The sequence below is a fragment of the Capsella rubella genome, unplaced genomic scaffold, assembly GCF_000375325.1.
Source record: "Capsella rubella cultivar Monte Gargano unplaced genomic scaffold, Caprub1_0 scaffold_8, whole genome shotgun sequence".
Lineage (NCBI taxonomy): Eukaryota > Viridiplantae > Streptophyta > Magnoliopsida > Brassicales > Brassicaceae > Capsella > Capsella rubella.
The window spans coordinates 2867831-2880730 of record NW_006238916.1 but is presented as its reverse complement, the minus strand read 5'-3'; the positions used below and the strand labels follow the sequence as shown (position 1 = coordinate 2880730).

Genomic DNA, 12900 nt, shown 5'->3' with positions numbered 1-12900 from the left:
GAAAATTAATAATGTATTTTCGTTTGAATAATTAAATTATATAAATTAGTATTGAAATTTTTATCCATAATGAATATTATTAATTTTTTTAAAAACCTATTTATGTAATGGCATTCTAATGTAATTATTTACCCTTAATAAGGTTTATTCTATAAATGTACTTCCCAATTAATAATAAAGAGATAACAAAATCCATTTTTATCATTTTTTGTTTTTTGTTTTGGGGTGAAATTGACGGTAAATCCAACACTATTGGGTTTATGTTGCAATACTATTGAGTTCATTTGCTTTAAGAAGAAAATTGATTCTCAGCCCATAGGCCCAATATAAGCCCATATACTCGATCCACCATTATGTCACAATCCTTCTTTGACTCTTTGACTTTTTACGGAACACAGTGCCCACAAATTCAAATCACTTAGCTCCGAACGGTCCAGTTTTAGGGTTTTTGCATCATTTTCAGATCAAACCTCAGCTTCTCTGACCAAAAAACACCCAAAATGGTGGTCGCGAAACAACCAAACTACGAAGAGTTTCGTCTGAAACGAGTGGAAGAGAACAAGAAACGTATGGAAGCTTTGAATCTTCCAAAGCTCTGTCAAAACCTCAAACCCACTTCTGTCAAGACTTCTCCAGTTTTGAAATCTTCTCTTCTTCTCTTTCACATTATCACCATAACAATCAAATCGGATCTTGTTGTTGAATTTGAAGTCTTTTGGTGTTAAAACAGATGAAGAAGAGATTTATTCCTCGAACACCAGAGAAGGAGATGGTGCTTGTTCGTCGATCTAGTCGTCTCTCTAACTCTTCTTCTACTCCTGTTTACAGAGAAGCAAGTTTTTTTTATTTCTTGGTTTCTTGATTCTTAGGGTTTTAGCTCGTTTTATGAATTTGAGGGTCTTTTGTTTGGTTTTGGTTTTACAGGTTGATGTTGAACGAGTTCAGATTCGTAGAAGGTGAGATTGCGTAAAGATCTGATCTTTTTCATTACTAAAGATTTGATCTTTTTCATCATTTCTGAAGATTAGATCTTTTTAATTACTAAAGATTTGATCATTTTCATTTGTAAAGATTTGATCTTTTTGAAATTGTACAATTTGATTTGGTTTTTGTTGTTTAGGGGAGTGAGTAAAAGGAGAGATCTTTCGAATCGGGTTTATGTTTCTGAAGAAGTCAGAGATGATGCTATTGCAAGAGCTGAGAAGTTTCAAGCTGATTTGGGGAGTGATTACCCAAGTTTTGTGAAATCTATGCTTCAGTCACATGTTTCTGGTGGCTTCTGGCTGGTATGATTAACTTGTATTGCTTAATCTTTGTTATGAGATGAGATGAGAAGCGTTTGAGATGAGAATGTCTAATCATGTATACTACAAAGAACCAAACAGCATTCCATGTTAAGACTAGTTATTTATATAAACTTACATTGCTTAATTTCTAGTTTGCTTGCTTTTAGAGAGTCCATCACCAGTCTTTGCATTGCGTGTTACGTGGAAAAGTATCGCGTTTAGTCCGATGAGTTTGAGATAGTAATGTCTGACAATGTAATCTACGAAACCTTTAAAGAACCAGACAGTCTTTTATAATTCAGGACCTCTAAGATGTTATGTCTAGAGCTGGAGTATTTTAATAGCCTAGAGATGTTATGTCCAGCTCAAGAACATCAATTCATTATGGAATTGTCTAAGGTCTTAGTTTTGGGAGTTTCTGTGGTGAATCAAGTGTCCTCTATGGTTTTAGAATTGAATCTTATTAACCTCATCTGATGTTATTGTACATGTGAATGGGAATAATCTAATCAGAATAAGGATATACTTATGTTACAATCAGGGTCTTCCAGTTCACTTCTGCAGATCTCACCTAGGGAAACATGATGGTGTCATAACTTTGATAAATGAAGAAGGCGATGAGTATGAGACTGTCTACTTAGCGAGAAGGACTGGACTTAGTGGTGGATGGATGGGGTTCGCGGTTGCTCACAATCTAGCGTATGGAGATACACTTGTTTTCGAGTTAATTAGCCCTACCGCATTCAAGGTTTGTAAACCCTTTATGCTACCTAACTAACCAAACTTGGGAAACAAATGCTGAAACTGATGATCAATGTTGTTGTTGTTCTTTGGTCAGGTTTACATTACAAGAGTTGAAAGTTCTGGAGAAAGCTCAGAGATATGAGCTGATCATGTCAGGAATTTGGAAATGGCCCTAGTTAAAACTTTTGTGTCCTTTTGTCTTTTGTATGTAAGATTCTAACTCTAGGCTAATTGAGCTCTTCACTGCCAAATCTGATATAATTTTTGAAGGTGAAAAAAAATCCTTGAACTCACTAAATTCTATGTGATGATAACATGTTCAGAAATGACCCGAGTTAAGTAAGCTGCTAATTATCCACTAATTGTGCACTTCATGCTAAATCTGATATATGGTTAATAAACTTGGAACGGTTATTTGAATTAATAGGACCTTTAGTTTGGGAGACAACACTAAATTTGGTTTGATGTAAAAGACCTTTAGTTTTTCTATAGACTACGATAACAAATAGTATATTCTAAATTCTTATACTTTTACTTTAGTCATGCCACGACTTGTGTTTTTGTCACCAATTTATACATCTTCTACACAATTACAAATAGAGAAGAAGAGAAAACAAAATTAGTTTTATTAAAAATGGTATTTTTAGTTTATTTCAAAAATATCAAAAAAAATATATATATTTTTTTCATAAATACCACAAAGTTAAACTAAATTTATAACATTAAAAACTAAAATTTAAATCCTGAGCACTAAACTTTATCCCTTGTAAACTATACCCTAAATCTAAAATAGTCATCCCAAACCCCAAAAAAATTATATATTTCTAAAAAACAATTTTTTTTTATGCTTGTGGTACTTTCCGAAAAAAATACAAACTTGTGTTATTTTTGGAAAAATAAACAAATAGTTGGTACCTTTGAAAAAAAAAAGTTAAAATATAGTATTTTAAGAAATTTCTCATAAAAAAATTATGCTTTTTTTTTTTTTTTTAATTTTAGGATGATGAAGGTTATAACTAAAACTAATATGTATTTTTAAATAAATAAAATTTTTAAATAGCGCCATACCTTTGGATGAGACAAAGATATCAGTATATCACCATGAACAATCCATTTGGAATTTTCAAAATTCTGATCATATAAATTAATTAAAATTCAAAGACACCAAGTAGAAGTAAATAAAAACACAAGAGTGAGAGAAGAGGCTTAAAAGTGAAGTCGCAAAGTTAAAAGCCTTCGTCATTGCTTAACTTGCAATCAAAGTTACATATATAAACGAAACAAACATTTTTGTTGTACTCAGAAGGGCCTAACGTTCACGTCAATCATCCAACACGCACATTCCATTGTTATCAATTAGATTGTTTTTGCTAATATCACTACTTAGAGAATTTTTATCTCACCAAACACTGAAAGAACCATTTCAACCAAAGATTTATAGTCAAGAAAACAAATCAAACCAAACAAAATAATAGTAATGTTGTTGTGTCTTTAGATATAAACCTTAAAAGCTAGATGTACAGAGACTTCTCTTTCTTTTGTTTGTCTTCTTGTTTCTGGACTCAAGAGAGAAGACTCAAGAGAGAATGAGTTCGAATGGCGAGAAGAGAATGATGAAAAGGTCGGATTTCGCGCAGAAGTTGTTGGATGATCTTCGCGTGCGGAAGGAACAGCTTTCAGGCTCCAAGAACTGTCTACCAACAGGTTATAAATAATGAACTAGTAATGCAATTGTAGCTAGGCTAGGTTCTTGAATCTTTTCGATATCGTATAACGTTTCTTGATTTCAGCTGTTAGATCTAGTAGAAGTAACCAACAATAGCTAAAAATGCTCCTAGCTAATCTTCAAGACAATATAGAATTCTATTTTTTTTGTTACTAACCAAGAACTATTAATCTAGAACATGTTAAATTCTCCACCTCTATGGTGAAAATCTAAAGAACATTTTATATACATAATCCCATAGTTTCAGCAAAGGGTTTAAGGGATTTTAAACGATCATAATGTGAATTGTGCAACTAGTTACATAGAAAAATCTCTGTAATGCTAATTTTTTTCTTTGGTGGTTTCAGATAACTATGCATATTCTAACAGAGGATTTAAGGGATCCAGAGCAAAATCTGTAAGCTGTGAAGCATCTTTCTAACTCTCTAAATCCACAATGAGCTTTTCCATTATCTTGTTAATATCAAATGGTTTCTTTGATTGCAGACAGCATTTCAAGAACTCACTAGCAGCAACATAGAGGCTTCAAATCAGTTAGTAACTTATGGAAAAGGCCGGAGCATGGAGAAAATCGATCTTTCGAAAGCATTAGCATTTGCACTTGAGAATGCTGGGAAAGCTACAAGATCAGATCCTTCAGGGAGTGCTTCAATCATTAGTTTCTTGCATGAAGTAGGAAAGAGATCTTTGGGAGAAAGAAGAAGCAGTCAAGTTTTGGTGCAACAACAACAACCTTCCTCAAGTAGTCCTATGATTCATGTTCATATAAAAGAGATTTCAAAGGGAGCTCAAAAACTGAATCAGATCATTAAAGCATGTAGTAACGGCCTCAGTTTTCGTAAAGGGAGGTACTCGATACAATGCGGGGAACAGCTCATGGAAGGTGCCATTGAGTTAGAACAGTCTCTTCGTCTGCTTGTAGACATACAACAAGCTTCTGAGTATACAACTAATAAACAGAGGAAAAACAGAATCAAGCTGCTTGAAGAAAATGATGATGATGAAGAAGAGGAGGCTCATAACCAAAACTACCAAAAGATCAAACAAGTAGCAAAGGCAGATATCGAGATGAGACTATTGGCGCTTAACTATCAAGAAGATAATAAGAGCAAACATAGAAAAACAAGTAGTTGCGGAGATACAGAAGAGAGATCATTGAAACCTCAGAAAGGAAGGATTCCAAGTGTTGTTGCCAAGTTAATGGGATTAGGAGAGTTTCCAGAAGATGAAAAAGAGACCAACAACAAAAATGATGCATCCATTAAATCTGCAGAGAATCTCACAAGGCATAGAGTAATGCAAGCTAGTGAAAATCTTGTTGAACAGAAGACACCAAGGAAGTCAACATCATTGGATTTAGTAATCCATAAGGAGACTCAAACCGCGAATGAGATAATCTACAAAGTCAAGTCTCAGCAGAAATATAGAGAGAAAGATGATTCAGTTTCAAACAGTAGAAAAAGAAGCAAAGTTTCATACAAGAAGGATGGAGAAGTGACGACGAAAAATGTTATCCGAAGGAATCCATCTCCAACAGAAACTAAACATAAGGTTGTCGCGAGGAGTCAACAAAAGCCTTTACATAAACTTAGTTTTGAGAAGAAACTAGTTATTCATAAACCTGAGGAAGAAGAGATCATTAAGAAAGAGAAGTTGCAGCGAGAAAATAGCGTAAAGACCAATCAGTCAACAAAACTTTTGAGTTCAGTGGACATACAAAAGAAGGTAGCACTCACAGAAAGTACTAAAGCTCCAAGAAAAAGCTTTTCTCATGCTGAAGTAGCACACAAGGGAAGAGAAGGAGAGGTACATAAAGCCAAGATTCGCGAGAAGAAAAAACAAGACATATATAATCAAAATGAAGGATTGTACAAAGTAATGAAGCCACCAGAGATTAAGAAAGCAGAAGGAAAACATGATCAGTTACTCAGAAGTTACAACAATAAGATGAAGGAAGAATCAGATACATGCATCAAAGCATCTCAAGTTTCAAGTGTTGAGGTCCAATCATCAAACAAAAATGTGGTAGAGCATAAGAGAGGGATCAAAGATGACTCAATTCTTCTTATTGCTGCGGAGAGAGTCACATGCGAAGCTCCATTAGAAAATGTAAGCTTATTACTATATTATATATAACTTCACATACCATATGTATATGTTACCTCTAATATGTGTCTTGATGTTCATGAGCAGCATCATGGGCTTATGTTCACGGATGGGATAGATCAACAAGCTCCAATATCAAAGTTAAATGAAGATTCAGAGAGATTACCCAAGACAATATGTAAAGGTAAGAAGCAAACAGTTAATATCATTACACCTTTAGAAACATATCCTTATATGAAACTAAAGTAAGTTTCAACTATTTCAGGAACTAAAGATGAGGTGGAAACTGGTTTATCCTTGTTGGAGAAGCGACAAGAACACCGAAAACAAGAAACTACGTACACATTTTCTGAAAATGAAAGAATCCTCAAGAAGATATTTGTGAAAAGCCAAATATTTCTAGACACAGCAAAGGCACTTTTCAAACTCAACATTCCTCCAAGTGTCTATCATGACGCCTACGTTGAAAGCAATTACTATCAAGAAGACAAGAACCTAATCCTAGATTGCGGTTTCGAGCTAATGAAACGAAAAAGAAGATTTCAAGAGTTAAGTGTACATCCTTTCGTCAAGACACCCATCAGTTCCTCTAGAGTAAACTCATTGGACCATCTTATTATACAAATAAGCAAAGAGTTAGAGAAGCTGAGAGCCTACGGTAGAGACTACTACCACATTGGATCACATGTTGAAGACTATGTCTTGGAAAGAGATGTTCACCATAAAGATCCAAACTTGAACTCAATGTGGGATATGGGTTGGAACGATTCGATGCGAGCCTTCATCGAAAAAGATGATGTTATGAGGGATATAGAGAGGGAAGTCTTCAGTGGACTCTTGGATGAGATAACAAGAGATCTTATATGCATATAGCCGAGAGTACTCTTCTTTCTCTCCGAGTCAAAAGTGAGTTCTTGTTACGTTTTAGGTGAATCTTTCAGACGTTAATACATTAACAAGACATGTATCTACTTTGTTAATGTTTTGTCTTAAATTGGTTTTATTTTCAACCTTGTGTGAGCAAAATGATATGGTATATATTGGATATTGAATCCATGGGTAGAGATGAGAGTCCTTTGTGTACTATCTATGAGATTGATGTAACAAAATTAGTAGATTCGTAGGTATATATAAATGTGGCTTGCACACACACACACACACACACATGTTGTGTCTTGCACTGATGTTGCATAAACGAATTATGTGCAACATATTGAAGCGACTCATGCTATGAAAGACCAAAATCAGAAACATATATAAAGATGGTTTATATCCTAATAGATTTTTTTTTTTAATTTTAATATCATCTACTCTTTATAGCTCAAGGTGGTACAAAGGATTTCTAAGTACAAAACTAATTTCAAAACTCGCGAAAATTGGTTTAAATTTTTGGTGGCCAATACTGTTCGAACCCTGATAGTATGAACTATTTCTCTTTACCACTGAATCATAGCGACTTAGTTTATCTACTTTCGTACTACACAATCAACATGAAAATAGTCATCCACTATTTTGCTCGAAAAGATTGTTTTATCCCGATCAACAATTTTCTTTTTTGGAAGGTACATTACTACACAAAATGATTCAAACAACCCAAATTTGAAAATTGTGGTTCAAATAGTAGAGTCCTTTTTGGTTGCTTTTGTTTTAATAATTTTCCCATCTTTTTGAGGAAATAAAAAAACGACAATAGTGTTATTAAAACATGCTTTATCTTTTCCTTAGGCCACAGCAAAAGTGACTTCTTCATTCATTCTTTATTATTGTTCTTTTTCCAACTTTGTGGTGTATGTTGAAATGTCTAATTCCTTGCTCTCTTCCTCCACCACCTTCGTTGCATTGCATTGTTCCATTTCTTAGTCGAGAAGGAAAATATATATAATTAACATAAAGCACTCATCTTCTTATAAACAAGTTAATTAATTATAAACTATGTGCTGAATAATTCTGTCTCACTTTTTCATGTAAGTAATTAACTAAAAACACTTTAGGGTTTTTTAATCGTTTTGTATTGTCTCTTTTAATTCCCATGCAACACGTACGTACGTACGTATACATTTTCCGTGATGTATTTTGTTTCCTTTCCAAGTATGTATATTCATATTGGATAAACTAAAGCACCATAGTGAAGCCACTAATCAAATCATTTAGGGTTTTGTGAAAAGAACTCTTCAAATAGCTTTTTTTTTTTCTTAAGTTTAGCTTTTTATCTCCAAAATATGTAGATTGAAGTAATACGTAATTGTATAACTCTTATATGAATTTTCTAAGAACTTTAAGTATTACATAAATTAGATTTTCAAAATTTTAAATATTTGGTCTTGTAATCGCCAAAGCTTCGACTTAATATACTGTTTATCAACATTTTACAAATTTAATAAATAATGACGATGGTTTACATTGCGATTATTTTAATTTTTGCCAGATTTTTTGCTGTATTTTTGGATATAAAATTACAAAAATTAACGAAGAAATGATTTACGCAATATATTTGCACACTTATATCTAATACGAGTTTACGTTACTTGGCTCGAGCTTTAGTTTTATAGTTTGAAATTTCAAATACTCGCTTCTAAACAAATTACTTGTATGTCAGAAATACATATACTCTATCTAGTAGTATAATTTTGAAATTTCAAATACTCAGCTTATAAACAGATAGAATTAATCTTACTAAACAAGAACTATCTAATACGTTGACAAAAAAAAAACTATTAAATACTAGAATATAATTAAGTACGTATTATCAAAGGTATTGTAAAGTAACTTACATTGGTCCTGTCTTTTTTTATTTAACCATTTAATATATATATTTTTTAAACATTACATTTACAACGTCGGTCGTTTTATACATATATATAAAACTATAGTTCTACTCGATAGTTTTCTATTATATAGGGATAAAAGAAAGAAACAAGTCAGAGAAACATTTCAAATTCAAAAGAACACAAAAGAAAATAAAACAGAGAAGCCATGGCAGCTTCTGTTTATTCATTGCTCCTACTCTTCTTTTTCTCATGTTTACATCTATCAAGTAAGTTTATTTTCAAAACCTCATTTACATTTTCATAGTTTTGTATCTTTCTCTAAATCTGATTCATTGAAAACAGAGTCTCAACCATTCCTTGGAGTAAACTATGGCCTTACAGCCGACAACCTTCCACCTCCATCCGCTAGTGCAAAGCTTCTTCAGTCCACAACTTTCCAAAAAGTCCGTCTTTATGGTGCCGACCCGGCTGTAATCAAGGCCCTGGCAAACACGGGGATCGAGATTGTTATCGGGGCATCGAATGGCGATGTACCCGGTTTAGCATCCGACCCAGGTTTCGCGCGAACCTGGGTTGAAACCAATGTTCTACCTTATTACCCGGCGAGCAAGATTGTTCTTATAGCTGTGGGGAACGAAGTCACTACATATGGAGACGATACCCTCATGTCCCAGCTTCTTCCGGCTATGAAAAATGTCCAAAGTGCTCTTGAGGCGGCTTCTCTTGGTGGCGGAAAGATTAAGGTGTCGACAGTACATGTAATGTCGGTTTTGGCCGGGTCAGATCCTCCTTCGACCGCGGTATTTAAACCGGAACATGCTGATATATTGAAAGGGTTGTTAGAGTTTAATAGTGAGACCGGGTCGCCTTTCGCGGTTAACCCGTACCCGTTTTTCGCATACCAAGATGACCGGAGACCCGAAACATTGGCCTATTGCTTGTTCCAGACCAATCCTGGCCGTGTCGACCCCAACAGCAACCTCAAGTATATGAACATGTTCGATGCTCAGGTGCTTACTTTACTTCCTTTTGACATATTTTAAGTTTTTAGCTACTTTAATCGAAGTTACTATATATGAAGCGAAAACATTAAGCGGAGAGAAAAATAATCAATTATTTATATTTACAAAAGTAATTATTACTTATTTTTTAATAGAGACAAAAAGTTATTATTTCATAAATTTTCTTGTAGTATATATAATTAGAAGTATGTAAAGAGATGACAAATTAGTATTTATTTATTTGATAAATGGATTTAATTTTTTCTTCTTTTTTTTTTTTTTGACAAAACACTTTGCTTAATCAACGAGTTTAGCATATGAAAAATTCGTTACGTCAAATGAATTAAAAGTGAAAATGTACTCTAGGAGGAAAAAAAGTAGTATAAATCGTAAACGACACAAAGTGAGTGCACCTTCTAAAGTTAGTGGAAAGAACAAATATTGATATCTAAATTTGCAAATATGGATTCATACTTTTAGCTTCACACTTTTAGGAAAAGAGACCAATTACAAAATTTGATTTTGTAACCAAAATTTAGAAGACAAAACAATGTCAAATTTAATTTGTTTTGTGGTTTCCATAAAGGTTGATGCAGTATATTCAGCTTTGAGGTCGATGGGGTTTAAGGACGTAGAGATAATGGTCGCTGAGACTGGGTGGCCGTACAAGGGAGACCCCGAGGAGGGTGGTGCAACAGTTGAGAACGCTAGAGCTTACAATAAAAACCTCATTGCTCATTTGAAATCGGGGACCGGGACTCCACTGATGCCGGGGAGAGTGATCGACACATACTTGTTCGCATTGTACGACGAAAATCTCAAGCCCGGGAAAGGTTCTGAACGTGCCTTTGGTTTGTTTAAACCTGATCTAACTATGACTTACGATATCGGACTTACTAAGACTACCAACCAAGTAAGTTTTCGTTTAATTCAAACATTTTACGCGAAAATCGAATATGAATTTAGCCCCTATCAAATCGAATGGAACATTAGTTATTTCGATTTTAATTAACTAGTAACCTTAGTAACTAGAGTCATTGGAACAACAAGTTTACTTAGGATTTTAAATTGAACAATGACCATTTATATGATGAGGTAAGTCCAAGAAAGGCACTACAACATAGTCTCTTATTTGGCTAAATTAACCAAACTATAAATTGTTTTTGCTCCACGTCTCTCAGAGTTCCTTGGCTCCACGTCTGCCACCAGCCGCCGCCCCGACAAGGCAAACCTTACCTGCTGCTCCTCCGCAGATGATTCTACCTTCACCTGTTACTCCTTCGTACAAAAACTCTGGACAAACTGATGTTCACAATTCCACTCCGCGCTCTGCCTCTTTAGCTCACATATGTCGTTCTCTTTCTGTTTCGGCATCGATGTTGTTTGTCTTTGTTTTGTATGCATTGATCATATAGTTGTGTAACCGTGTTCTCATCGATCTTCAAGAGTTGAAATGTTAAAGTTTATACTATGCGTCTCTTGCTAGTTTAAGCTAAACTAATTGAACCAACTGTCTTATGAAAAGTGATATTTATTTTATAAAACATATTATTCACTAAGAAAATTTAAAAGTGATACAATGTCAATTGAGTCAAGTCCACTCTTCTTCTTTGTTTAAAATTGATTATTTTTTTTTCCTCGGCTAATCGCAATATATTTTAGAAAATAAACATTAAGTTATGTATTTAAAAAACTAGAAAATCCTGCAAAAAAATTGAATTGCATCGAGATGTATAAAAAAAAGCAACCTACCTAAGCATTTCAAAATTTTAACATAAAAATCAAAATTCTATGAAATGCTTATGATAACTATGAAAAGAATTAGAGAAATACACTTAAATACCATCATTTAAGTTTTTTGTTCCAAAAATACCACAATATTTTTTTCCGAAGATACCATAAAAGTTTTATTTTCCAAAAAATATCATAAACATAAAATAATTGAATTTTGAAGATGTAGAAATTTTTTAAGTGTTTAGGATTTAACAATTAATTTTGAATGTTAAAAATTTAGTTTTAGTTTTGTAATATTTTTGGAAAATAAATTTCGTAATAGTATTTTTGAAAAACATTTATTTAGTGGTATTTAAGAGAATTACCCAAAAAATATTACAGAAATGCCAGCAAAATTGAATTTCAGCGCTGAAAAAAGTTCTAGTTTATTATAAAATTAGGAAATAACCCGTGCTACCGAACAAATTATATTTTTTGAAGAGTTAATAAAAAAAAATTGTATTTATTTTTAAATATATTCTTATTTGATATAGTTTTTACTTTTGCAAATGTTTAGTAAATTAGTTGTTGTCAATTTTGGACAGGTGTGGTCAGTTCGAATGATTAATTTGCGACCTGAACACTAGATATTTGCCGGTTTGAGTTTAGTGCTAGTAATCGGTAATTTAGTAACCAAAAAACCAAAAACCGGTTGAACCAACCATTTTCTAGTTCACAAATAGATACAATATTGAATGTTGTTAATCAAATCTTTGAAAAGAACGATTAAGATTTGATTTATGGATACACAATTGAGATTTCCTCCTTAAACCCGATTAAAGTATCCATTGGCTAATTAAATCCGCGTGTACATCTATTTAGGGATGTATTTTATTTCAATTAAAATCTTTGGTTATTATCTTACTTCAGCTTTAATAGTATAGATATTTACTCTTATAATTTTCGCATGTCACATAATACAATATTACCACTGCACATTTTGAAAAGTCTGAATTTTGACAAAAATGGATGTGTTGACGCCTTTCTTCACGGTGATCTTGAGGAAGAGATATATATTAGCTTGCCTCAAGGATATACTCCTCCACCCAATGTTCTGCCACCTAATCCAGTTTGCCAAGAAAAATAAGGCCACAAGCCCAAATCAGTTTAAGGGCCAATCTTGTTAATAAGTTACAAAAATAAAAACTACATGATGGTAAGTTTTGGTCGAACTTAGGACTATAGGATTTATTTAGGACATTCTTACCACTACACTAACAAGAGTTTTATTTCCCCTGCGATGTAACGATTTTGTTTTATTAGATTTCTTTCTATATAAATTATTAATTTCGAAATTATATTAAAATATTAAATTAATGTTAGATATGTTTATGTATATTCAAAATAGATATGTTTACATATATTTAATTTTGAATTTAATTGTCCATTTTTTATGGTAAAAGATTACTATGATTTCCATAAATATAGATAGTTTTTGTTTTTGTTTTTGTTTTTTTTTTTTGCTGTCATTAATTCTGTTTGGCAACTGGAATATA

The 12900-nt window shown here is 33.0% G+C and overlaps 3 protein-coding genes across 3 annotated transcripts; all 3 read left to right on the top strand.

The window, feature by feature from the left end:
• The first annotated feature begins 407 nt into the window (after window positions 1-407).
• Window positions 408-2356, top strand: LOC17875924 (B3 domain-containing protein At5g42700). The gene is made up of 6 exons (XM_023788408.1): window positions 408-635; window positions 731-832; window positions 925-956; window positions 1121-1286; window positions 1828-2034; window positions 2125-2356. Exons 1-6 carry the CDS (start codon window positions 501-503, stop codon window positions 2170-2172), a joined length of 690 nt encoding a protein of 229 aa, XP_023644176.1. The 5' UTR covers window positions 408-500; the 3' UTR covers window positions 2173-2356.
• A 1198-nt stretch (window positions 2357-3554) lies between these two features.
• LOC17875605 (caldesmon) lies at window positions 3555-6980 on the top strand. The gene is made up of 5 exons (XM_006279951.2): window positions 3555-3734; window positions 4104-4153; window positions 4243-5865; window positions 5950-6046; window positions 6128-6980. The coding sequence occupies exons 1-5, from the start codon at window positions 3617-3619 to the stop codon at window positions 6733-6735; spliced, it is 2496 nt and encodes an 831-aa protein (XP_006280013.1). The 5' UTR covers window positions 3555-3616; the 3' UTR covers window positions 6736-6980.
• A 1794-nt stretch (window positions 6981-8774) lies between these two features.
• On the top strand, window positions 8775-11141 carry LOC17876428 (glucan endo-1,3-beta-glucosidase 7). The gene is made up of 4 exons (XM_006280454.2): window positions 8775-8896; window positions 8973-9640; window positions 10218-10544; window positions 10813-11141. Exons 1-4 carry the CDS (start codon window positions 8836-8838, stop codon window positions 11044-11046), a joined length of 1290 nt encoding a protein of 429 aa, XP_006280516.1. The 5' UTR covers window positions 8775-8835; the 3' UTR covers window positions 11047-11141.
• Window positions 11142-12900: the final 1759 nt, after the last annotated feature.